Raw genomic sequence first — 26,625 nt, forward strand, 5'->3', positions numbered from 1 at the left:
TTGCTGGCGTCGCAGCGTTCTCTTTGCCGTGCGGAAAGTGCGACGGCGGGACACGGGTCGGCTTTACACCGGGAGGGATTTCATCATGCGGGGGGGGGCTGGGCGGCGCGTCGTGCCTCTCCATGCCGCTGCTGCCGCCCCGTAGCGTCGTGCCCGCCCTGCTGCGCCGCCTCCGCCGCCTTGCTTGCCCGCCCGCCGCCGCCGCGCTTCGCTCACGGCCCGCCCCGGCCGCGACCCCCATGGACGGTCCGCAAGCTGAGGCGCTGCTTGCGCCCCTGCGGCAGGCGGTGCGGCAGCAGGTAAACCCGGCTTGGCCTGGATGAGTGGGTGATCCCCGGCTGAGGGGAGTCTGGTTCAGGCGGGTGGCTTCTGAGGTGGGGGAGACACCTTCTGGGAAGGATCCACCTGAGACGGAGACATCTGAGGGAGGACACCGGGCAGGGGGGACTTGCCTGAGGAGGGGGAACATCCTCCGGGAATGACCTTTTTTGGGGGGGGACACACCCTCCGGCAAAGGCCTTGAGGAGGGGGGCACCCGCCGGGGACGATCCGCTTGGTTGAGGGGAGAGTCCCGGCTTGGGGTTGGGGATGTGACTGAGGGGTCGGGTATGTGACAGATCCGCTCGGATCGCTTTGGCTTGGGTCTGGGGAGGTGTCCCCCGTTCCCCATCGAGTCTTGCCGGCTTGGGTGGCTGTTTGCCCTCCCTGCCGAGTGTTTTCCCTCAACCCGACAGGGCCCTGCTTGCGACCCTCTAGTCCCGTGCTCTGGGGCATTGCAGTGCTTCAGCCGTGATCCCACAGAAGAAAGTCTCTATAGCTTTTCCCGGGCTTCCCGGCCAGGGTCGGCTCTCTGGGGTGGGGGTTTGCACTTGTTTCCCCTCGGATGGACCGTGCTGTGCCCCAGAAGTGGGCTGTCAGGGAATGCGGGGGCGGCAGCGTGTGGAGGTTTCCCGCAGACTGCCCTTTCCCCTCCCCGTAGCGATGCTGCTGTGTGTAGGAGCTGGCTTGCAGAACTGGATCTGTGCGTCAGTCTACCTGGCTTTCCTCTCCTGGGCTTCATCTGACTTATGTGCCCAAGCTAGAGCTGACTTTGTCATGCTTTTAGGGCCCTGTAGCTGGCTCTTGATGTTTTCTTTGTACAGCAGCCTGCATAGGTTTCCTTGTCCCATAGGGTCACAAGATGACTTCCCTTTAGAGGTATCTTTGTGTTGGATTTTGCAGGTGAACCGTATGTTTTGGAGCTGCATGCTTGCCTGATGCGCTGTAAGGGATAATCCCTTTGCACGTTTTCCATTTCGTCATTCTTATTTGGCTAGATATGTAGCTGCCTCCTATTAGCTTGGTCTGCATCACATTATCTTTACACTTTCCTCACAGGTGAAACTATTATCTTTAGCTTACTTCTTACCTGAGAAGGATTTGGTTGTCTTTTTACTTCCTAACTGAATCTTGATTTTGGTCCCCTTGCTGTGTATGTTACTGGCAGTGGAGCCTGCTCACAGCACATGGGAACTCCCTTTCCTTCTTGCTTTAGCATCAAGACCCATGCGTGTCAGTTCCCCACATGCATCTTTTAAAGTGGCTGAATCCATAGTCTTCTGCTTAGTTGCACACATAGCTATGTGTGTGTCCCATGTATCTGTAGATTTGTGCATGTGTTTTCCCATTAAATGAGTGGATTTATGGCCCTCTAATTATACCAGCAGCAGCACTTCAATGAGTTTTTATTATGAATCATTGTACAGCTTAATGCCTTGGCAAGAAAGCTTCTTGTAAATAAAATTACGATCTCCTGACCTAGCCAATTTATTTGTTTTAAAATCCTGTATCTTGGGTGCTGTTATTTGCCTTTAAAGTATCAATGCACCCTTTCTCTCTGGCTGCCTGTGGGATTGAAACAGGAGTGAAGGGTGTCAAGTAAAGGTCTGTGGGTACATTTGTGTAGCTGGGACTGTGGATATTGTGTTTTACAGCTCACAGTAGTAATTCACTACAATGTTTGCAGAAGAAGAAAAGGAGGGAGTAAAAAAGATTGGGTTAGTTGATACCTTCTGATGCAGGGGACCCTGGCTATCAGCTTGTAGAGAAGCAGGTTAATTAAACCTAAGGGACTCTTAACCTATGGAGAGGAAAGTGAGAGGCGTATCTTCCTGCAGCAGTGCCTGATGCAATAAGCTGCCGTGATCTAGGGGTGGATCCCTCTCTGCTTTCCTGGTCTGTGGGACAAAGCTGCAGCAAAATTTGCCACATCGAGTGCTGCTGTGAGCTCCTCCTCTGGGTTGGGCTCAAGACTGTAGCTTTAATTAGATTGAGTCCTGTCAGCAAACATAATTGTTTGCTTCAGTTGTGGTGGTTTTTTTACCCTCTTCTTGCGTATGTCTGAGTTCTCTTTCTTACAGATCAGGACAAAGAGTTGCTGTATGCTGCTTTTAGATGCTCAGCAATGAGGAGGGTGATAGCTTTGTTGCATCAGCAGTAGCTGTTTTGCTGCTTCCTTGATGTTTTCCCACTGCCGACCCCCTAGCTCAACAAAGGCAATGTGGACTTACTACTTTAAAAGAAAAAAAAGAAGGATCAGATCCCTCCCTCTGCCACGTTACCCAGGAATGGCAGTTAAGTCCTCAGCCCTCGAGTGAAACTTTCATGTTTTGGTGTAACTGGTTAACAGGAAGGAAACAGCAGATTTGTTTTATTCTTACAACCGATGGGATTAGGGAGCTTGACAGGATTGTTGTTTTTCTTTGTTTTCTTTGTGTGTGTTTGTTTTGATGCAGTCTTTTGAGTCTTCCTCCTTTTATTAATAAAATTAGCTTTTGAACTCCTTAGTCTCTGAAGCACTTTCAGCTTTTGTAATCTGATTACTGAATGGCAGTCTGTGGATTCTCTTCTCCTTTGTTTCTTAGTTGCCTGTAATAGTAATGTCAGAAAAGCAGAATTTATGACAAAGCTGGTATTATGGAAATGTTGGAATCTCTGTGGACTCTGTGGGTTTTTTCTCTCTCCCTCTTTCTCTTTTCTTAAGTTTTCGTTTAATGTTTCTTACATGGTGCTAGAGAAGTGCTGAACTTGGAGCATCCCGTTCTTAGAACTTGAGAGGGCATTGACATCTCTGTGCTTTTTCCTCCTGGGTCAGCTCCTTTGTCCCTTTCAGTAATTCAAGGTAGAATATTGGCCAAAGAAGAGTGCACTGAAAGGAAGACTTTTAATTAATTCATCTCTAAGAGCAAAATGAGCATCATTCTGAGAATCATAGTCAGAAAAGCTGCTGCTGAGTATTTAAGGGTTGAACACTTCCCTGGGATGAAAGGGGAGAATCTTTCCCACAGGCCAAAGAGAACTTTGTGGAACCCTAGCTAGGTATAGTGGTTTGACTGAGGTCACGACTTCAGTGTAAGCCCACAGCAAGGTTTTGCTGCTCTGAAATACTTAATCTTTGGGGTTCTGTTTGTGGGGAGAGGGTTAAATTTTTCATTTTTTTAAACTCCATTCTTTCCCAAAGTTACTGGACAAGCTTTTAAAACAGTCAGTTTTACAGATAATGCAGTGCCTTCTCGTCTGTCTTCTGTGAGACCTTGTTCTCAAAATTCATGTACTTACTGTACAGTTTTAAACAGGATATGACAGAGGAAAAGAAGTCTGAAATGGTCCTAAATTTTGAAGAAAAGGGAAGATGTAGAAAGAAGAGAAGCCTTACTGCCAAAAAAGAGAGCACAGAGTGTATTAACCAACTGAGAATCCACTTGGTATTTTTCTGTCTTTGAGGATGCACTATTTTTGAATATCTGCTGTGAAGTGGTACACACAGGAGTGTGTGTGTACACACTGAGATTGAGTAACAGGTCTGAGATTTAACAGTAGTATGTGTGGGGGCTGAGTTTCTCTAATGATGTCTAGTTCTGCTAACTCTCAAACACTTAAAGTGTTTCTCACTTCTACCAGCTGAAGCAGCCTCTTGAGACCTGTGTGGAGAGCGACAAGGCAGGACAAAAGCCTCCTTTTGGATTGCCAGGGGAGCTGAAAGGAGGAGAGTTCTTGTCTGTGGCATTCAAAGAAAGAGTCTATGTCTTATGTTTTGTCTCCTTCCAGGGAGAGCTTGTAAGGAAGCTGAAGGAAGAGAAAGCTCCCCAGGTGGATATCGAAAGAGCTGTAGCAGAGCTTAAAGCTCGGAAGAGAGTCCTAGAAGCAAAGGTGAGTCTGGATATTAAATTCAAGTTCCACAGTTCTGTCTCAATAAGCTTTAAAACTTGGAACAATCATAGCAGGGTAGGCTGCTTGAATCACTTCTGAAAAAGTTTGCAATTTCATCCTTTACTTGTTAGGTTAATATCTTTTAGTGTTAAATCATGGAGTGTCTGCAAATAAATGTGAGTTCAGGTTGTTCAGCTGCAATTCAGTGTATGTGTCACTAGTCCTTGTTTATTCTGTAGATCTTTTTTGTGCACAGCAAGAACACATTCTGTTCACTGTAGTGAGCTTCATCTTCAGGCACTTTGTGTAGCATTTAAATTCCCAGACTGGCACAGAACATGCTTCTTTAGAAACCATTTTTTTGCTAGTTTAAACAAAGGTTTTGAAGATGTCTCAAACAGCCTTAAAGAGAGGAATATATTGTATGAAATTGTGCCCTCTTTTTTTAAAGGTGATAGTGCTCTGAAAAGGCTTTCTGCAAATTAAATGATAGAACTTCAAGTTTGTTTTGTATCTAGATCAATAAAGTAAAAGTACACTTTCTTATCCTGCAAGGTTTTCTGACTGAAACAACAAAAGGACTCCTGGAGCTTAAAAAACAGTCAGGTGTGCAGATTCACCCAGGAAGCTGTGAGGTTCTTTCAAATTTGTGTCACATAAAAGTGATTGTAGTTGTGCTTTGGTGGTACCCTTAAAAATAAAGGAGTAAATTAAAAACACCACTGATTGCAACTAACTCACTGTGAGAATAGGAGTATACCTGAGTTGAAATCAGTTGACCCTCTTTGTCCTAGAGAGTCATGTGAGGCAAGCAGTTGGCATGCTCTATCTGGTCTGGTGTGATGGCTACCTGTTTGTATACATATAACTAAAATTAAAAAACCTGATTTTTCCATAGTCTTCAGCACAGAAATGTGCTCTGAAATGATTGCATGAAACTTGGAGTAAATAGCTTCTAAATGTGTCCCAATTCTGTTTCCCACCCTTAGAAGCTTGATGTAGAGATGTAACAGGGCAGGTTGGGAGTCTTGGTATCCCTGTGAGCCTCACCTCACCTTTCTACTGGAAGAGTGCTGGTAGGAGGCTGCGTAGGAATGTGCTTGCCAGTTACACAATATGTGTGGGCTGGATCCCTGTCAGTACCAGAATGACCTTGTAAATGCATCATCTGCCCTTCTGAGTGCAGCACTCAGAGTCTCTCTTGATGGTGTTCCCAGCAATGCATCATAATTAAGCTGTTGCACCTTGTGCAGAAGGCAGCAGTCTGAATGCTCGTTAGCTGTAGCAGCTGCCACTTCAGTTTTCAGTCCCTGTGATTCCTACTTAAGGATGGCAGAGTGGCTCTGAATTTGAAGCTTTGAACAGGGCAGAGCAGTTGAGTGTTTAAAATTCTTTGGGTTTATGTCCTCAAACCTCATCATAAGTCAGTAGACGATTCTGCTCCTCTGCAGGGTCTTTTTTCTTCTTGAAGACTTACACAGGCACTTTTCTGCCTTCTATTTATGAATGTATTTATGAATATATGTCAGAAGAGACTGTTCCTTTGACTTTTGCACTAGATCGTTAACTATGCTCTTTAGATAGTAGAAGGGAGCTCTACAGAATTCTTTAACCTATGCCAGTTACTCTATTCTGCTGGCTATTTCTCTCTTCCAGTTCAGAACTGGGCAGTGTTACTGTACATGTCTGGGCAAATTCATCCTTCTTGTACAGTGCATTTAAGTCAGGCCACATTTATTTGTCTTTACAGGTGCCAAAAAAACCCCAACCCAACAAGAAGAGTTTGAAATGCTTTGCTGTACAGTACTTGTTACCAAAAGGCTTTTCAAACTGACAGCATTAGCCACTTACTGAGCTTCTTGGCTTGACTCTACTTTAATTATCAAATCATATTTATTAAGAAAATGTTTCAAGTCTCTTGACTTCATTCATGGAGTTGGTTGCAAAAATCATGAGTTTTAAGATAAAAGAGCAAGTCTGCTGTAGAATTTTCACAGAATCTAGTCATGGCATTTCTCTGTAAGTGATTTTTTTGAGTGCAGGAGGCCATCTTTGGGAAAGCCTACGTTTTGCTAACAGATATTCTTCATACAAGTAAGTAGCTGAATACACACCTTTGGCAGAGCACAAGGATGATGATGTTTGTCATCTTCATAGTCAAAATTCTTTCATGTGATGAGCACTATTGAAAGCTTCATGTATGCCAGGAGTTACATGTTTGTAGTCTGAGCTAGTCACTTCAAGATGTTTATAGCCAGGGAAATAGGTCAGAAGAATTGCTTGGAAAACTGGCATTTCTTTCCAGTGATTGTAAAGAAAGCTGTGGATAACCAGCTCAGGCTTAGCTGTCTGAATGTTAGGGCAGATGAGTCCACCTCGAGTGTGTAAAATGCTGCATTTACCAACAATCATGTCGGTAATTGACTGCTTGAATCTCAGTGTGGCTGTTCCTGTTTGGAAAATGAGTGTGTTGGCAGGGTACCTGTGCTTCAAAATGGCCTTTACAGACTTTTGACTCGTAGTGGTGAATGGAGAAGATTTCACCTCCTGCCAGAAATTGGAGCTATTAACTGGTTATGTTTTTCTTGAATTACAGGAGTTAGCCTTACAGCCCAAAGATGACATTGTGGACAGAGTTAAGATGGAAGACACCTTAAAAAGGAGGTTTTTCTATGATCAAGCCTTTTCTATTTATGGAGGTATGGATGGGAAGAAGTCTACATTTTGATCCCTTTAGGCTAATGTTCTGGTCTTTATAGCTGTGTGAAGTGCTGTATCCTTGCAGTGTTAATGCAACATAAAAGAAATTCCTTGAAGTTGCCTTTACACTTCCCTACTTGAGCCTTTCAGAAGTTCCCCCTTTCCAAAGTCTTGATGGGGGCTCAAATTTTGTCTTCTGCTTTCCGAATGTGAGTGGATTTTAGGATGCATGTTCTGAGCATTAGTGTAGAATATGGTTTCTTTGCAGAGGGTGCTCACGTGTTTTGGTGTTTAAGGGGGTGATCAGCCTATTTCCACATAGTCATACTATCTGAACTTTTCTTGGCCAGACAGTGCTCAATAGTACTGTGAACTTTAGAACCTGTTACCTAGTGAACCCTGTCAATGAACTCTGGTACAGGTGAACAAATGTGACTGTTAAACCTCTTCAGATAGCTGATTTGAGCATCTTGAGGGGCAGCACAGTGCCTGTGTGGTTTCTGCTCTTTCATTTAAGGCATTTAAATAAATATTCTCTGTTCTTTTCTTGGCTTTTTCTTCCTCTTTCATCCATGTGCCTAAACTGGTGATTGGCAAATACGTTCTGTTACTGACCATACCATACTGTTTTGGCCCATGCATTATCACTGCTGTATTCAGATTCTTCCTTCAAACAGGTTGCTCCTGAAAAACTCTCCACAAAATGTAATCCATCGGTGGAGAGAGTGTAGGTTTTAGAGCTGTTAGTTGCTTAGTTTCAGCTTCTACCACTCTGTGACACCCTAGCGTGCTCTGCACCTGAACTGTATTGGTTAGTGTACAGGGCAGGGTCTCTAGGTGCTTCACAGAGTTTACTTTCAGCCTTTGTGTCATGGTCTTTGCATGAAAACCTCTTTGCAGTGAGCCACATTCCCTATTCTGTTTAGCACAGGGAAGCTGATGCTCAGAAAATGACCTCTGACTTAAATCTACTGCTGGAAACACTGAGAAGGGAGGACATTTCCTCCAAACAAGGCAGGTTCATGCCATCTCACACGTTTTTTTACCTTTTTCTGTTTGCAGGTGTCAGTGGTCTGTATGACTTTGGGCCTGTTGGGTGTGCTTTGAAGAACAACATCATCCAAGCATGGCGGCAACATTTTATTCAGGAAGAGCAAATCCTGGAGATCGACTGTACCATGCTCACGCCAGAGCCAGTTCTGAAGTAAATGTGGATCTTTGGTTTTTTTCTGCAGCATGTAATTTCTGGTTATAGTTGCTTCTTTTTTTACAGTCTTCTGTAAAATTACCCACAGGGACGCTGAGGTTGGGCCACCCAATTTAATACTTTGTTGCACTGCAAAATAATTAGGTATCCAGTGCACAGCTCAGTGTGATAAGCTGATGCTCTGTAAATCAGGGAGAGCAGTGGGACTTATGGCTGAGAGTCTAATGTCTTAAAGTTTCCTAGCACTCTCATTAGGTAAGAAATTGCCATTGTCCTTTTTCCTAAAAGATAGAGAAGACAAGAAAAAGTATTAGGTGACTGGTTGACTTGCCTAAATCTGGAACATCTAGGTCCCAGATTTAGGAGAGAGGCCAGGTTGCTTGACCACCCCTCCCCTCTCTGTGGAGGGCTGGCAATATGCAGTGTATTAATTGAGCTCTGAACGCAAATGCTGCTTCTGTAGCCCTGGGGATTGAAACCCTGTTTTTATCCACAGGCGAGGTAGAGGGACCATCTTCCAGGGTGAGAGCATACTTCAAACTCTGGACTCTCTATGTGTCTTCACTAAGACTGCCCACAGGTTTACTGAATACATCAGGAGCTTTTGGGCTGCGAGCCTGAGCTGGGTCAACTGTTACTTTGTGTGGGTCACAGCACAACAGGCAGAAGCTTTCACGGATCACTGGTATAAAATAGTGGTCCACCTGAACTACTGGTTACTCCTCACAATTGTATCTATGTCTTGCTTCAGTCATTATGCAGTTCTTAAAGGCACCTAGTGTCATCTGAGTGACACGTCCTAAGATTTAGATGTACTGAACTGTCTGACAGGTGAGGTTTCCTGTGGGTACTGCTTCCTGTGAATCTGTCATCTGAAGGAAAACTGAGCCTGCAGTTTGGGCAGAGGGTTTGAAGGACTTCTCTTTGATAATGGTGTGTCCACTGGGATCACAGCGTACCTGTCCAGTGGCAGCTTTCATGTTCCTTTTTTATATCATCTTTTCTAGGACTTCTGGTCATGTAGACAAGTTTGCTGACTTCATGGTGAAAGATGTGAAAAACGGGGAATGTTTTCGTGCTGATCATCTCTTAAAAGGTTTGGTTTTGTTCCAAGGCTAGGTGGCCTTGGGGGGATATCTTGCAGTGCTACAAATATGGGAGAAAAAGCACCTTTCTCAGGGAAGCCAGTTGGTGTAGCCATTCTTTCATGCTTATGTTTTTGAAAAGTTCATCAATTATATCACGCCAAAGATCCCATAAGTTCTCATTTCTACCCAAATGTTGTGTTAGTACTTAAAGGAGGTGCAAGATCTCTAGTGAAAACATAGCTGAGTCCTTTTTTATAAAACCCTGGGTCATCAGGCTGTAATATTACTGTTGTCTAAGCTAAAAACTGCCAGTGTTACAGGCTTTTTGTTCTCTGCCATGGTCTGATTTTAGTTTTCTTGAGGTTAAGTTACTTTTTGCTCAGAAATGAGAAATGGAGTGATGCTATAAGAGGACAGAGCCTGCTTTCCTTACTCAGGGCAAATTACATGGCAACTGCTGACCTTCATATAGCTTAGAACTCAGAACTCTGTTGGCTTTTGGGAATGCTAAAGAAACTTCAGGAATTTCTTAGGTTTGCAAAATCCTCACAGATCTTTCTGGTTACTGATTAAAATTTGTTTAAAAAAACACCAACAACAAAAGGATCATGTGGAGGAACCTTAGAAATAAGAAAAACCTCTTTGAGAACTTCTTAATGTACAGCTCCACTGTGAGAGGAAGGATTGTTCTACTCTAGGTTGAAATGAGTTGTGCTCTTTTTTAGCCTTCTCCTTGGAAGTTGTGTGTAGATCAGTCTCTTGTCATTAAAGCTGGTTTAATAATGCTAATTTTTATTTTAACAAATCCAAAAGAAGCCCACCTAACCTCTGCCCATTTTGCACACAGAACAGCATCACACAGAGGTGTGTCTCTGTCTTTTCTGCCAGCCCATTGCTCGTGACCAGGCAACCACAGTTACTGCTCTACAAAGTCAGATGGCTTTTTCAAATGAGAGAGGGAGTTCTTGGTATCACTGTCTGCCTTTGGATCCTCTGGAGGATGTTGTGCTTTAAACTGGAATGCAGTCTAAATAACCCCACTGTACCAGCTCAGTACATGCCTCTGGGTGCAGTTGGATAAAATTAGCCTGGCTGGCTTGAGATCAGACATTGCTTTTAATTGCCAGTCTATATAGAAAGAAAATAAGGACAAAGAGACTACAGAGCTATTGCTTGAGTTTAGAGAAATGAGTGTTGGAAAGAGCTAGGTAGGGAGCTGTTTTCCCTGTGGCACACCAGTACAGCAAACTGGTGCAGCTCCTCAGCTGTAGATCAGCATTGCCTGATGATATGAGTGGAATTACCCTGATAGACACTATCAAGGCTCTTGGTGGACATGCACTTATGCTCACGCTGGATGATCCTTCTGGTTTGTCAAGCTTTAGTTTGGGGTCATTGATGAGGTTGCAGTGTAAACTCACTACAGACTTTTGCTCACAGCTCACCTGCAAAAGCTGATGTCTGACAAGAAGTGCACAGCAGAGAAAAAGGCAGAGATGGAAAATGTTCTAACTCAGGTGGGTGCCTGTGTGGGGAGGTGAAGGCTTCAGGGACATGTGTAAAAAAGTGCAGAGGCAGTGTCGCTGCTGTGTCTCTGAAGGTGTTCAGAAGCCTTTCTCTCAGGGATACATGTTGGGTTGTACATGCTCCTAAGTACTGAAAACTTCCTGATTTAACACATAGTGCAAACTTGCTGGTTAATCACATCTCCCTCCTGCTGTTCTGGAGAACTATTCCTATTATATTGGTCCCTTGAATGTTGGACTGGTAGGGCTGAAGCTCTGTCCTTGGAGCTGGTGTGCCCTGTTCCACTTCAATCCCTGGCAGGAAGCCTATTTTTTCTGAGTCTTCCCTTTACCTTGATAAATCCCTCACTGTGGGATTATGGTAGAAAGGAATGGAGATGGGTGAGAGGTTTTGTCAGAGTTTTTCTGCATCACCTAAGCACTGAATTGCTAGATTCTAAAGTTCTCTGGGCTTTGCAGCACTGAGATTTGTTCAACTGTCTCTAGCACTCCACAGAGATTTTTCCTTTGTTTACCCTGAGAATAGTTGGTGCTCCAGACTTACATTCCTGAGCAGCTGTACAGACATTTGCTTTTATTTTTTAATTTGTTTTTCCTACTTCATTTTTAGTGTTTGTTCTCATGACTTCTAGGATAAATGCTTCCAGAGCCATGCATAGAATACATGTTTCCTTCCAGAAAGATCCAACTTTGTCCAGTATATTGCATCACTGAGCTGCTGTGATTGGGTTGTCAACACTACAACACTGAACTTTGATCATCCTTTGATGGGAATCTCTCTATTAATAAACCAATGTTAAAACCAGTATTAATTCCCTCTGTCCTTTAGGGGAATCTCCCTATTAATAAACCCTTTTTATCATCTGTCTTGAGTTTTCTCTCCTACATGAAGGATCATGACTATTGATGCTGGAAGCAACTCCTTTATTTTAACCTTGAGTGTTAAATTGTTGCTGTACTGTTCAGTGTAGATCCTTAAGTCTAGAAGCCACATTTAAATGTAGATATGCAAAAGGCTAGTACACAAATGCACAAAACAGTGCCAAAACTTGTGGCTCATTGCAATTAGATCTGTCATTCTACTACTGCTTGATTCCCACCTTCCAAAAAAAAAAAAAAAAAGGGAAGTTAGAGGCCTGGAGGGGGCTGACGTTATCCAACTTCTGAAAGCATCCACTGATTGACAGACTGTTTTCAGAGCAAATGGAAAATCTTTCACCAAGAAGCACTGTGCTGTGGAACTAAGATGCAGAACAGCTCTAAAAGAGCATAGGATGCATACCTTGAATATTATATTTCCTGAAGCCTAAGAAAGAAAATCGTGTGCAAACAAAGCCCTGCGGAAATTTTAGCTTTCTTCTCTTCCATTGCTGTATTGTTTTCATTCCCAACACACTGCCCACCATGTTTTAGCTGAAACTGTTTGAAAGAGGCTACTGGTGGGTGGTGATACAGTCCCAATGACTTTTGCTTTACACCCACTCTTAGGCTCAGTGCTTGCATTTCCATCTAGACTTCAGACTTCCTGTGGTATGACTGAGTCGTGGACCTGTATTACTAAAATGGGTTTGCAGATCTGCAGTGGTTTTTTGTATCATTGGTTCAGGCTTCAGCTTGCTTGAAAATTTAGGTTAAAAGGGAGTATTTTGGGCAGGTGATTCAGAACTCTGCATCAATCTCAGTAAAAGATGAAGAAAAGAAAATTCATTCCTTTTGCCTTGTCTAGTAATTAAAACAATTCTCCTGTGTTTTGATATTAGTTGGACAACTACGGCCAGCAAGAACTTGCAGATCTTTTTGTGAACTACAACGTGAAGTCACCTATCACTGGGAATGACCTGTCCCCTCCTGTTTCTTTCAATCTGATGTTCAAGACCTCCATTGGGCCTGGAGGAAACATGCCTGGGTAGGTACTGAACTCATTCTGCTCACGTTCTTTCTTCTTCATAGATCACTTGGAATAAAAATGAAATCTCTGTAGGTTTGAAATACTCAATTTCTTCTTGACTAGCTGTCCCCTGCCTTTCAGTCCCAGTCTTCTCTGGCAGGTTAGCATTTCTTTTACTCTTGGTGAGGGGTAGGAGAAACAAGGAGCTTTGCAGAATCATGGAACCACTTGAAGCAGCCAGATAATGTGGATCACAACTATACTCTTGCTGGTTGGAGATGTTTCCATAAAACAAATTAATGCTGGGTCCCCAGCAACTCCAAGGCTACAGAGAACCTGCTTCAGAGTTCATGTTTCAGAATGAAGTTATTTAGCAGGGCAATCCAGAGGTAGCATCGTTTGCAGGGTGTTGGTAGTTAGTGTGTGAGAATGTAGAGGCTGTTGTCTTTGAGTTGAGGTCTCCAAAACTAAAACTGAAACCTCCATTAAGAGTCAAGAATATGATTCTTGCATTTGGTCTGGGATTGGATCAGAGATACATCTTGTCTGTGTTCTCTAGTAGTATGTGAAATAGTGTCTGAGAGTGGTGTCCTCTCTGGAAGCCTCAAATCACCTTAGGGGTTGTAGGGACCTTACCACTTCACAAGTCATGTGACAGCAGAGCCACAGTCATGGTTTGCCTGCACAAAGGCAAGGAGGGTGCATTCCCTGTGACCTCCTTGATGCCACTGGCCAATGTATTTCACTCAAAGACCTTTTTCCATCCTATGCTTGCATCTCAAAAGCAGCCAGGTCCTCAAGTTTACTTCTGGGATTAATTATGTTTGCTGTGTTTGGGCTCCAGCTGATGTTTGTTTGGTTTTCCCTTCAGTCTGTTTTGTGCCTGGAGTTAAAAGACTTGAGAAGAAAGTTTTGTAATAATGGTGGGGTTTTTCCTCGCTGTTTTCTCCACCTTTTTTTCTTCCTGATTTTTCCTCTCCCCTATCTCCTTTCAGCTATCTGAGGCCAGAAACTGCACAGGGAATATTCCTCAACTTCAAACGTCTTCTAGAGTTTAACCAAGGCAAACTGCCTTTTGCTGCTGCCCAGATTGGAAATTCCTTCAGAAACGAAATCTCGCCCCGCTCCGGCCTCATCAGAGTCAGGTACTGCATGTTTCCCCTTTGAACAGAAGGGTGCTTGGGAGTGGGCAGCACCTCCCCTTTTGTTCCAATGTTTGTACATGACTGTCTGACTTCAGTGCTTTCTCTCAGAGGGCTCCTAACAATGTCTCTAGTAGGGCTTGGGGTTCAAGGGTGAGCTGATTTAATTTAAGATTTCAACTACAGGATTATGCCTAAGCCTGGCTGGTGATAAACAGGATCTCTGCAGTAGCTGCTGAATTAGAAATACCTGGATTAAACTCAGTTTTACTAAAAAAAATTGGCTTCCATCATCATCTAAAAATCATACTGAAGGTGGCTGTGTCCTCCACAGGACATGCAGCTTTGCTTGTTTGTGTTCACATGATTTATTCAAACCTGAAATCTGGAAACAAAACGTGATGGACTCTGCAGCACTGTCTCCTTATCTTGGCTCTGCAACTTATTAGAGAGGAAACTGTGAGATAACCTGACTTAGGGCATGTCTTTGTGTCCCAAGATCAGTCAAGCAGAAAAGCTCAGGGTTGTTGAGAATTACTTTCAAAGCTTTCTGTCTCATGATAAAAGCAATTATTGCATTTGATTAAGGATAACCTTAGTGTTTTAACTGAGGTTATGAAGTCTCTTCAGTCTAATTTGGAGCAAGAGCTCCCATTCAGTCAGTACAGTTCTGCCATACACACGGGCAGAATGTGCTGTAAACTTGGTCATTAATTAATATGGTGCCATAAATGTCAGGGAGAGGCAGCAACACCATTATCACTAGGAGAACCCTTTGGAATTGTCTTAGTACTCCTTTCTTGCACACCTGGAAATGAGAACTTCTCTTATTGAAATGCAGTTTCAGTCAAGTATAAATTATACACTTGTGGCACATTTACTGGAGGCTGTTATGCTGTGATAGCAAATTATAAGCTGCTGCCTGTGATTTACAGTTAGTGATTATCAAAAGCTTTTTTAAAGGTTCTGGGTAACAAGCTAATTCAATGTAAAGTGATTTAATTTTCATGGCTAGTGTGCTTTTATTCAAAACAAGGGAAAAACTATCCAGCTGTGGAATTGGTGTTTTTATAATTTGTAACTCACTGTTCTACCACTCGTATTGGAGAATCAAGAATCAAGAAGGTTGGAAGAGACCTCAAGGATCATCGAGTCCAACCTGTCACCCTACACCTCATGCCTATCTAAACCATGGCACCAAGTGCCACGTCCAATCCCCTCTTGAACACCTCCAGGGATGGTGACTCCACCACCCCCCTGGGCAGCACATTCCAATGGCCAACCACTCTCTCTGTGAAGAACTTTCTCCTCACCTCCAGCCTAAACCTCCTCTGGCACAGCTTGAGACTGTGTCCTCTTGTTCTGCTGCTGGTTGCCTGGGAGAAGAGACCAACCCCCTCCTGGCTACAACCTCCCTTCAGGTAGTTGTAGACAGCAATGAGGTCACCCCTGAGCCTCCTCTTCTCCAGGCTAAACAGTCCCAGCTCCCTCAGCCTCTCCTCATAGGACTTGTGCTCAAGGCCTCTCACCAGCCTCGTTGCCCTTCTCTGGACATGCTCCAGCAATTCAACATCTTTCCTAAACTGAGGGGCCCAGAACTGGACACAGTACTCAAGGTGTGGCCTAACCAGTGCTGTGTACAGGGGTACAATGACCTCCCTGCTCCTGCTGGCCAAACTATGCCTGATGCAGGCCAGGATGCCATTGGCTTTCTTGGCCACCTGGGCACACTGCTGGCTCCTGTTCAGCTGCTGTCAACCAGTACCCCCAGGTCCCTTTCCACCTGGCTGCTCTCCAGCCACTCTGACCCCAGCCTGTAGCTCTGCATGGGGTTGTTGTGGCCAAAGTGCAGCACCTGGCACTTGGATTTGTTGAATGCCATCCTGTTGCACTCTGCCCATCTGTCCAGCCTGTCAAGGTCCCTCTGCAGAGCCCTTCTACCTTCTAACAGATCAACACCTGCTCCCAGCTTGGTGTCATCTGCAAATTTACTGATGATGGACTCAATCCCCTCATCCAGATCATCAATAAAGATATTGAACAGGATGGGGCCCAGCACTGATCCCTGGGGGACACCACTAGTGACAGGCTGCCAGCTGGATGTGGCACCATTCACCACCACTCTCTGGGCTCGGCCCTCCAGCCAGTTCCTAACCCAGCGCAGAGTGCTGCTGTCCAAGCCACAGGCTGACAGCTTGGCCAGGAGTTTGCTGTGGGGGACAGTGTCAAAGGCCTTGCTGAAGTCCAGGTAGACTACATCCACAGCCTTTCCTACGTCCACCAGGCACTCACCTGATCATAGAAGGAGATCAGGTTGGTGAGGCAGGACCTGCCCTTCCTAAATCCATGTTGGCTGGGCCTGATTCCTTGGCTATCCTTCAGGTATGCAGTGATTGCCCCCAAGACAATCTGCTCCATGATTTTCCCTGGCACTGAGGTCAGGCTGACAGGCCTGGAGTTCCCAGGTTCTTCTGTTCGTCTCTTCTTGTGGATGGGCATCACATTGGCCAGTTTCCAGTCTTCTGGGACCTCTCCAGTGAGCCAGGACTGGTGGAAAATGATGGACAGAGGCTTGGCCAGCTCATCTGCCAGCTCTTTCAGCACCCTAGGATGAATCCCATCAGGTCCCATGGACTTGTGAATATCCAAGTGACTCAACAAGTCTCGAACTAATTCCACATGGATTTCAGGAGTACAACACTGCTCCTTGGCCCCATCAACCAGCTCAGGAGGCCAGTTATCCTGAAGTCCTCCTGCCTTACTGTTGAAAATGGAGGCAAAGAAGGTATTTAGAATCTCAGCCTTCTCCTCATCCTTAGTCACAATGTTACCCTCCACGTCCAATAAAGAGTGGAGGCTCCTCTTGCCCCTCTTTTTAGCATTAATATATTTATAAAAATGCTTTTTGTTGTCTTTCACAGAAGCGGCCAGTTTAATTTCTAACTGTGCTTTTGCCTCTCTAATTTTTCTTCTACATGATCTAACAACACCCTTAAACATATCACTAGTTGCCTCCCCCCCTTTCCAAAGGCGATAAACCCTCTTTTTTTCCCTTAAATCCTTCAGGAGCTCCTTGCTCATCCAGGCCGGTCGTCTTCCCCGCCGGCTCGTCTTACGGCATGTGGGAACTGCCAGTTCCTGTGCCTTTAGGAGCTCCTGTTTGAAGTAGGTCCAACCATCCTGGACCCCTTTCTTCTTAAGGGCTGTTACCCAGGGAACTTTCTGAATAAGTTGCCTGAACAACCTGAAGTTTGCCCTCCGAAAGTCCAAAGTGAGGGTTCTGTTACTGCTCCTCCCTATTTCCCTGCATATTGAAAACTCCACTATCTCATGGTCGCTGCACCCTAGACAGCCTCCAACCATCACATCTCCCACCAGCCCTTCTCTATTTGAGAACAGCAGATCAAGCAGAGCCTTGCCCCTGGTAGGTTCACCTAAGAGCTGCATCAGGAAGTTGTCATCCATGCACTCTAGGAACCTTCTGGACTGTCTCCTCTCTGCTGAATTAAGTTCCCAGCAGATGTCTGGTAGGTTAAAGTCCCCCACAAGGACAAGGTCTGATGATCTTGAGACAGCTTCCAGCTGCTTATAGAATATCTCATCAGCCTCCTCGTCCTGGTTGGGTGGTCTATAACAGACTCCAACCAGGATGTCAGTTTTGTGTGGCCTCCCTCTGATTTTAACCCATAAGCATTCAATCCTTTCATCTGCAACCTCGAGTTCTGAGGTATCAAAGGATTCCCTAATATACAGGGCCACCCCTCCTCCTCTTCTCCCTTGCCTGTCTCTCCTAAAGAGCTTATAACCCCCCAGTGCAGTACTCCAATTGTGAGAATCGTCCCACCACGTTTCTGTAATGGCAACTACATCATAGTCTTCCTGGTGAACCAAGCGTTCCAGTTCCTCTTGTTTGTTGCCCATACTGCGTGCATTGGTGTACATGCACTTCAGCTGGGCTGCTGATTTCACCAGTTTGTGTGGTCCTCCCTCCTTTCCAGGGAGACTGGTTTCCACTCCCACCCCCTTCAGACCTAGTTTAAAGCCCTCCCAATGAGTCCTGCCAACCCCAGTGCCAGCACCCTCTTACCCTTTCTAGATAAATTCAACCCATCTTGGTCCAGCAGGTCAGGTGCAGTAAGAGTTGCCCCGTGATCAAAGAAGCCAAAATTCCGCTGCTGGCACCATCTCCTAAGCCAACTGTTGATGGTGTGGGTTTTCCTGTTCCTCTCAGTGTACACCACAGCTGCTGAGGGAACTGAGCAGAACAGCACTTGAGCTCCTGCCCCGTCAATTGATTCAAGCAAGAAGGCTGGGAATCAGCACATGAGTAGAGATGTGTTAAAGACAAGTTCTTAAAGCAGAATGTCCACCATTGCTGAACGGAGCAGTATCATTATCCTCAAGAAATCACCTCACCTGCTATTGTGGGCACCTCCAATACAAGTTAAAGGCACTTTATGATTCAGTGGATTACTCTTCACTGACCCTATAGCAAATGCATACTTCTAATATGGGTATCACAGCCATCTGGAAAAACTACAAGGAACTTCTGGAAGTGTTTCCAGGGGTGATGTTCTCTGCTCTGAATCACAGTGGGGATGGCTGTGGCCTAACTATGGAGAAATTTCTATATGAATTTGTAGAAAGTTTTATTAGGAATTTGGAGAGGAAATTAAATCCACTGTTGAGACTGGTCCATGTTCAATCTTAGCTCTGGGTTTGCATGTGGTTTTAAACTGCTGACTTGCTTGTGTGAGATTAAAGCAGAATCATTTATTAGAGGGGCTGTGGCTAACACAGAGAATGTTTAATACACGGTTGGTTGTGTTTCCATTAGGGAATTCACCATGGCAGAAATTGAGCACTTTGTAGATCCCAGTGAGAAAAATCACCCCAAGTTTCAGAATGTGGCAGATCTCAACATCCTCCTGTACTCCTCCAAGGCCCAGGTCAGTGGGCAGTCTGCCCACGTGATGCGGCTGGGAGATGCTGTCCAGCAGGTAAGGTTCCTCTTGTGAACACATGGAGCTTGCTCATCTGAATATTGCTCTGGAGATTAAATCATAAGTTGTTGTCTTGGTGCCAGTTGCGGTTTGCTTCCAGATTTAGGGATCAGTGAATCAGTCCAAGCCTGGCCCTTATAACGAAAGCCTGCAGGTGGTGCTGGGATAGTGCTTAGAAGTTAAGCTTCATGCTTAGGTAAAGGGAGAGGAGCAGTAAGAAATAGCAATATCCACCAAAAGCTCAGCAGTGCCTGGGAATCTGCTACTCAGCTGCTGACCCCCATCAGTATGTGACTTACATGTTGGGGTTGCACTACTCAATTCTCCATTCATGCAGATGAATGAGTAGGTTTACCCACCCCATTCAGTCCACCTTCCCAAAATCTCAAATGAAAAAACCACTACAACACTTCCCCTCCCCAAAACCTAAACAAACCCCCCCAAACCAATAACAACAAAGAAAAGAACACCGCCCCCCACTGTTGTATTGCAGCTGTGAACTGTAGGGTACAGTTGTGGGGTCCTGAGGTATAACTATGATGATTCCCTTGCGCTGTTTTAATGCCAGTGACCACACTGTGGCATACAGCAAGATATTTTCAGGTGGGTGATCTTCAGAGGCAGCTAGTGGTGAATTCTAGAGTAACAATGACTTGCTGTTTAGTTCAGGTGAAGATACTACCATTGGCACTAAGTGAGTTTGAAGTTCAGGGGAGACACAGTGCTTTATCACAGGCAGCTGAAAGAAGTTCTGTCTGACATGTTTGTCAGGTGGTCTGCAGAAGTACAACAAATGATGACTTTGCTTCCTTAGGAGTTAATGTCTGTGTATTTTTGTTTGTCTTCCTACTTTTTCCCTTTCCAGGGTGTGATCAATAACTCCGTTCTCGGTTACTTCATTGGCAGAATCTACCTCTTCCTTACAAAGGTTGGCGTATCCCCGGAGAAGCTGCGCTTCCGACAGCATATGGAGAACGAGATGGCTCACTATGCCTGTGACTGCTGGGATGCAGAGTCCAAAACATCCTATGTAAGTGGCAGAGTGAAACAGCAAGTGGCACTCCCCATAAGATCTGCTCAAAGTGCAGAAAAGGGCTCTGCTTGATTTCTTGGTTTTTAAAACTAGGGCTATGAGTCTGCTGCTTCTGCCCAGTCCTGCACTGGTATGAACACACTGCAGTGGAGAATACTCTGAATCCAGAACTGAGGGAACAGGTCAGGTCCCTGCAGTGGGCTTGCACAAAGTTTATGAACTGGTTATGCTTCTTTGTAGGTCTGTGCTTCAGACTCCTTTGCTGGAGCCTGAAATTGCCTGAGGTCTTCTCACTGGTTGAATTTCACCTGGAATTAAAGGAAGTCAAGTCCTGCTGCTTTCCAAAGATTGTAACCCTTGTAAAGCAGTGGGGAAGAATTTGTATTGCTGGAGGTGTTATTCCAGGGCAGATTCCTTCCTACTTGAATGCTTGCTCTTCCTTTCCCACTTCCAAGCTGTGAGAAATGAGTTCACTCCTGCCAGTTCAGACAGCTGGTGCTGGGAGAAAAATTTCCCAAGTATTTTTTTATTTTCATGCTGAGTCATTAAGAGCTTTTCAGTTCAGGCCTTGTTGAATACTTTGTTTTTCTCTTGTATTGTTGGCACATTTTTCACAATCCAACCATGTTTTTCTTTCAGGAAAACCACCAGTAGGTAGTTAGGGGCAAAGCTCATTTTAGATGTTCTTGGAAAGCCTTCAGCCACGTCACTCAGTCTCAGCCAAGTATGGCAGTAGGGGAGTGATAGTTTCAAAACAATGTCTTTGAAGGCATAGTAGCTAGATGGTGTAGATTATGAAGTCTTTCTCCTCTTGAAGGGTGCAGAATCTACTTTTTGGGTTGAATCTGACTTAAAAGTTTGTTTTTCCTTTGTGCAGTGAAGCAACTGTTCTGCCTGGTTAGGCTGTCTAAGGAGTGTAGGGTGTGTCCAGGCATCTGAAAATATCTGGAGAACTCTGTATGTCAAGTTCCAGTAAAGGATCAGAATGGATTTTGCTGAGGTCTGTGGGGTTAATCTCTTACATTACAGTGACCCTTATATGAGTAGACCCCATCCACAGTCGTGGCCAGTTTGATAACCAAACTGGTAGCATAGTCAGCCCAAAGGTGGCCACAGGTCAAGGCTTCAGATGGTTCAAACAGTCTTGTTTAAGGGTAGGGAGAACCTCCTACAAGCTATGAGTGAGGAAGTTGTGTGTGGTTGATGGATTTTGTCTGCAGGAGGATTTTTAGGTTTTATTGGTGAGGATTTTTCCTCTAAGAAGCGTAACCAACTTACTGCTAGTGATGATTTGTTATAGCTAGTAGGAGGAATAACAGCCAGTAGAGTTCTACCAAATTTAGGATTAGAAAAAAAATCACTGCAACTTTGATGAGTGATTTGACTTCATGCAGAAGAGCCCTGTAGATGGATGGGTTGGCTTCCTCTGAATGCAGATAGCTGACTCCCTTATGTTCATAGCTTCTCTTTCCAGCCTGGACATATGTGGGCCACATCATGTAAATAAGATTAATAAACTTGTCAGGGATCAGGACAACAGCCTGACCCAGAAGTGAAGGCACAAATCCCAGGGGCATGACAAAACCACCTTGTGAGCTAAACTCATGCTGTGGTTTGTCACTTAACTGACCAAAAATGTTTATACCAGTTTGTAGCACTCCATAGTAAAAAGTAGCTGCTCTGAATAGCTTAAAATCTGTTCTGTAAAGTTAAACATATATTCTGTATATTCTATTCTGGGAGAAGTGACTGTAGTACCCTAATAATTTAATTTGTGTTAAAACACAGGGAGGCCTTATTACCATGTATCAGTACATAAAAGGTGGCTGTCAGGAGGATGGAGACTCCCTTTTTACAAGGAGTCCCATGGGAAAGACAAGGGGTGATGGGGACAAATTACTGATGGGGATGAGTTATTGCTGGGGAAATTCCCATTACGCTCCAGAGGAACATTTTTCACAAGGAGAGCAGTTAGGCATCAGAAGAAACTCCCAAGAGAAGTGGTGGATTCCCCTACATGGGACAGCACCTTCACAGGGTGCTGGACCATCTCATTTAATCTACACTATCACCTGGAAAGGTTGGGGTCCCTTCCAACCTGGCATTCTGTGAAATTACAGAAACAATTCTGGAACACCTTGTTTTTTTCCAGCGCAGAGGTTTCTTTTGTTCACATGTATTTCACTGCAAACTGGAAAACCACACAGCATTTGGCTGCCTGTGTGTCCATGCTGATGGGATGGTGCTGATGTGCCTTCTCTTACACAGGAGTGTCTTTTGGAAAATCCAGGTGGTGGCTGTGTTTGCTGCAAGTGTTGAAAGGCTTCATTGGTTCCCTGTGTGCGAATGGTGGTTTGAGACTCCTCCTTGCCACACATACTGAAATGGTTAAAGAATTGTTTCCCCTGTGTGTCATCTGTTTCTTACTAGCTTTTAAGGCAGGCTTTTGGCCACTCTGGTGTGGCTGGTTGCCTGCTGTCTATTCCATGCTTGCAGAGCAGCAAAGCCCTGAAGGCATGATGTCTATGTGCCTATAGCATGTGAGTGAAAGGTCTGTGTGCTCTGGTCCCAGCCCCAAGCTGTTGGCACAGTGCTGTGTTCTGCCAAGCCATGTGGAAAACCCAGCCCTGAACACAGGCACTGGTTAGATAACTGATCATTTCCTCTGGAAATAAACAGAATCATCCAAGTGAGGGAGCAACTAGTGAGTGAGGGCTGCTTATTGTAACAGAGCTAATTATGTAGAAGAAACAGTCCTGGGAGCAGAGAGGGCTTAAAGGTGAATAAACATATTTGATGGTTAAGTGGACAAAAATGTGAGTTGGTGAAAGCTTTCCTTTGTTTTTTTCAGGGTTGGATTGAGATTGTTGGCTGTGCTGATCGTTCCTGCTATGACCTCTCCTGCCATGCCCGTGCCACCAAAGTTCCTCTTATAGCTGAGAAGCCTCTCAAAGAACCTATATCCTTTCAGAACAAACCATTCTCTTGAAGTGAAAAGTGACTTGACAGTGAGGTGTCTTGGGAGGGCTGTGCAGCTCCATTTTAAGTTACTTCTGTAAATGTAGCAGGGGAACTAGAGCTACAGACCAGCATGACTTGGGAAGTAACTTCCAAAGAATTGAGTGTGTGGGTGACTTTACTCACATGGGCAAAGGGAACTTATTAGGGTGCTTGAATTTTTTCTGACTTAATGCTAGGCTCTGTTTTGTCTGTGAAACATGGTTTAAATGTGAGTGTGGGGTTACTCTACATCATTCCATGGGTCTACTGATAACGGTACTTGTCAAAAAAAAAATTGACCTTCTGCTCTTCAGTATTTTCGATTGTTCCTTTCCTAGAACCATAGGATGGTTTGGGTTGGAAGGGACCTTAAAGATCTTCTTGTTCCAACCCCAGTGCCATAGGCAGGGACACCTTCTGTTAGATAATGTTGCTTCAAGCCCCATCCAACCTGGACTTGTACACCTCCAGGGATGGGAGATCCACAGCTTCTCTGGGCAACCTGTTCAACTGTCTCACCACGCTTGCAGGGAAGGATTTCTTCCTTATATAATTTAAATCTACTCTTTTCGAGTTTAAAACCATTAGCCTTTGGCTTATCACTACACTCCCTGATAAGAGTCCCTCCTCATCTTTCCTACAGACCCCCCTCAAGTAGTGGAAGGCTAATATAAGGTCTTCCCAGTAGGGGAAACTTCCCTCTCACAGGGAATTGCCTTAGTCCAGTAGCAGAGGAGATGTCTTTGTGTTGTATGGCATTTAGCTTTGACATAGCAAATGAAGCAGGCTGTGTCATCTCAAACTCCTTAACTACCTTGTACAGAACAGTTAACATTGTTCAGTTTGAGGCAAATAAGGGAGCCATTGGCAAAGCTTATAAGAAGGATGCAAAGGTGGTGATGGAATACCTGTCCATGTGTGATGAGTGCTACATCACTGAGATGGAGCAGCTGCTCAATGAAAAAGGGTGAGCTGGCTCTCTGTGTGTGGTTGGACACCTCTGATGAGGGTTCCCAAAGTGTTGCTTGGACTAACTTGTGCTGTCTGAAACCAGCTTCTGCATGAGAGTGGATCCTCTGAAATGTTTTAATGTTGTCCCTTCTGGCAAAGGCATTGCTGGTCATTCATCAACATATATCTTGATCTATACACACAAATGTGTAAACACAGTATTCAAATATTTATTTATTTGTATGGGAATGAGCTTCTGGCTTTAGTAGGATCATCTCATAAGAAAGACACCTCAGTGAAATGGGAAGTGTTTAACAGCTTCCCTACTCTGGTGTGAGAATTAGCCACAGCTGGCAGATGGTTCTGAACTGTGATTTTATAATTACCCAATAATTATGTGAGTGATGGAACAAAGTAGTTAAATGAGAACCAAAACTTGTCTGAGTATCCTCCAGTGTTCAGTGATCTGCTTTAGGACCTGTTACAGCCTTTGGCTTACAGGGGCAGCACTTTGTATATTGTTCCTTCACCTGCCTGCCTGTATTCCTAGCATGTGCAGGAACCGAACATGTAAGAGGTCTCTACAGTTGTCAGCTTTGGCTGAAGGAGGCCAACAGCTGTAGATGTTATGAGAAAACTAATAGTGCTTGAAATGATTCAGTGTAGGATCAATGAATACATTTTAGGGTAACATTTACCTCTTTTTTGTTTTATCTGACCTAAGATTTGTATCTCTTACATTTCTGTGAATGTGACAGTGTAGAAAAAACAGTAGCACTCGGGGAGAGAAACTATTGCAGGATATATGTACACATGTTAAGACCAGAAGAAAATGAACTTGGTTCATCCAGAACCACATTGAAATGATTGAATAGATGAGTTACAATCAGTATCCCAGGTTTAAACTGATAGTGGACTGCAAATCATGACAGTTGTTTAAATTCCAGCTGTATTCTGTATTCAGAACAAAGCTTTTGTGATTAGCACAGACTTTGCTTAAACTTGGTGGGGTTTGTGTTACACTGATTTGAATGTTTCGGCTTGAAGGGTCTCATTGCTAAGTAGTGTGTTTGACCTGCCTCTCACATTATCATGTTTGTATAAGTCCCTGAAGTGAAGCTCTCAGGTTTATAGCAGCAGTGTTCTGTTAGGACACACAATAACTGAGGCATTTCCTTCCTGTAAGTGGGACAGGTCAAAACAGCCTGAGTTCTCCTCAGCAAGGAGTGTGTACCAGTTGCAAGTTAGCAAGGAGCAAGAGAAAGTAGCTAAAGGACCATAATATCAAAAAAGTTAGAAATAATGAAATAACTGTGCTGGACCCACCCCTTTGGTACCTGTGAAAATGCAGGGTACCTTCTGACACAAGTCAGTTTTCATGAGTGGTCCATGCACTCAGACAGATGCACAGTCTGCAGCGAGTGCCTCTTCCACATGCCTCCCATTTTTTAATGTTTTGGTGTCTGTGCTTCATCCTGAGATTCTTCCATTTCCCGAGTTTGCTTCAGGCTGTTAACCACAGCTGAGCTCAGTGTGATAATGAAAATGTTGTTTTTTTTTCCAATATAGAGGTAGCAATTTTATCACTGACATCAATTTCTTTTAATGGCTATGGCACACATTTCTTTGATCTCTGGGATTTGACCTGGTTTCTATTGTCCCCCTCTTAAAGTCAACCAACCAATACCATTAAGGAGGTGTAACTTGTTCATTTGTTGCTGGAGATTATAAGTGACTTCTTTTTCTTTTGCAGGGAATTCACTGTTGAAACTGAAGGGAAAACTTTTAAATTAACAAAGGACATGGTTACTGTGAAGAGATTTCAGAAAACATTACATGGTAAATTGTATCTTTGTTGTTTGATCACCAAAAATAAGAGATAGAGCAGGATGCACTTTGAATGTGAACTTTGTTAGTTGTGCTGTCCTATCCATGTTTTACCATGCAAATACTGTTTCCTTGAAATACGACAGCTCAGGAGAGTGGGAAAGCTTTCACACAGCAGTGGGATTTCAGTGACCATTCATGCAGACCTGCCTGCATCTCACCTGGTCTGTTCAGTAACCCATTCAAGTCTCCTTCTCTGGAGACTTTCCAAGCCCACCTGGATGCATTCCTGTGCAGCTCAAACTAGGTGTACCTGACTTAGCAGTGGGGTTGGGCTAGATGATCTCCAGAGGTCCTTTCTAACCCCCACCACTCTGTGACTTTGGGTGGTGTATTATTTTTGTATTCTGGGATTTGTAGGATCCCATGTCGTGCTAAGAATCAGCCGCTGTAGTGATGAAGGAGCTGGGAAGGGTGCAGTTTTGGGAGCTTTCATCTTCAACAGAGGGGCTGTGGCAGCCTCTTGGTAGGGTTATGGGCAGATCTTTTTGCTCAGAGTTCCTGTTGTCACATTGTTGCCTGGAGTTGAGTCTTCTGGCATCTGCCAGCTCACCAGGCTGCTGTCCTGACCTTTAAGCCTACAAGTTCAGTCAGTTCTTCTGGTAGTCAGTAATCACATCAACTTTGGTCAGTGGCTGCATCTCCACAAAGCTTTTGTCCTGATGTGGGAAATGAGGCAGCTGATGCCTGCAATTGTTGTTTCTTCTCCAGTTGCTAGCTAAGCTTTTTCTAAAAAGCTGTGCTGTCTGAGCACAGCTGTCCACGGAGCTCCTTCCTCACAGAGGGGAGGAGCAGGAGAAAGCCTCCCAACAGATGTGTGGCAAGGACTGGAGAGAACAATGGGTGTATAATAATGTAGCATGTTACATCTGAGAATTTGTGTGGGCATTAACTAGTTAATCCTCGTTCTTTCCCCCTCTCATGACACATTGCAGAGGAATGGAGAATAGGGAGGGTGTAGCACTGACAGAGGCAGCTAAATGAGTTAAGGATGTCTTTGCTGGAACCTGAA

General features: G+C 44.4%; 1 protein-coding gene across 1 annotated transcript in view; it reads left to right on the forward strand.

The window, feature by feature from the left end:
• The first annotated feature begins 224 nt into the window (after positions 1 to 224).
• The window catches only part of GARS1 (glycyl-tRNA synthetase 1), a 31,431-nt gene continuing 5,030 nt past the window's right edge, over positions 225 to 26,625 (forward strand). Inside the window, exons 1-13 of the mRNA XM_054390009.1 lie at positions 225 to 299; positions 4,087 to 4,188; positions 6,785 to 6,887; positions 7,951 to 8,092; positions 9,103 to 9,191; positions 10,624 to 10,700; positions 12,470 to 12,615; positions 13,593 to 13,742; positions 18,577 to 18,739; positions 19,608 to 19,772; positions 22,627 to 22,734; positions 23,597 to 23,742; positions 25,480 to 25,565. Of these exons, the coding sequence (XP_054245984.1) occupies positions 240 to 299; positions 4,087 to 4,188; positions 6,785 to 6,887; positions 7,951 to 8,092; positions 9,103 to 9,191; positions 10,624 to 10,700; positions 12,470 to 12,615; positions 13,593 to 13,742; positions 18,577 to 18,739; positions 19,608 to 19,772; positions 22,627 to 22,734; positions 23,597 to 23,742; positions 25,480 to 25,565 (1,537 nt within the window). The 5' untranslated portion in view covers positions 225 to 239. The remainder of the gene's footprint in view (positions 300 to 4,086; positions 4,189 to 6,784; positions 6,888 to 7,950; positions 8,093 to 9,102; positions 9,192 to 10,623; positions 10,701 to 12,469; positions 12,616 to 13,592; positions 13,743 to 18,576; positions 18,740 to 19,607; positions 19,773 to 22,626; positions 22,735 to 23,596; positions 23,743 to 25,479; positions 25,566 to 26,625) is intronic.

Source organism: Indicator indicator, chromosome 20, assembly GCF_027791375.1.
Source record: "Indicator indicator isolate 239-I01 chromosome 20, UM_Iind_1.1, whole genome shotgun sequence".
NCBI lineage: Eukaryota > Metazoa > Chordata > Aves > Piciformes > Indicatoridae > Indicator > Indicator indicator.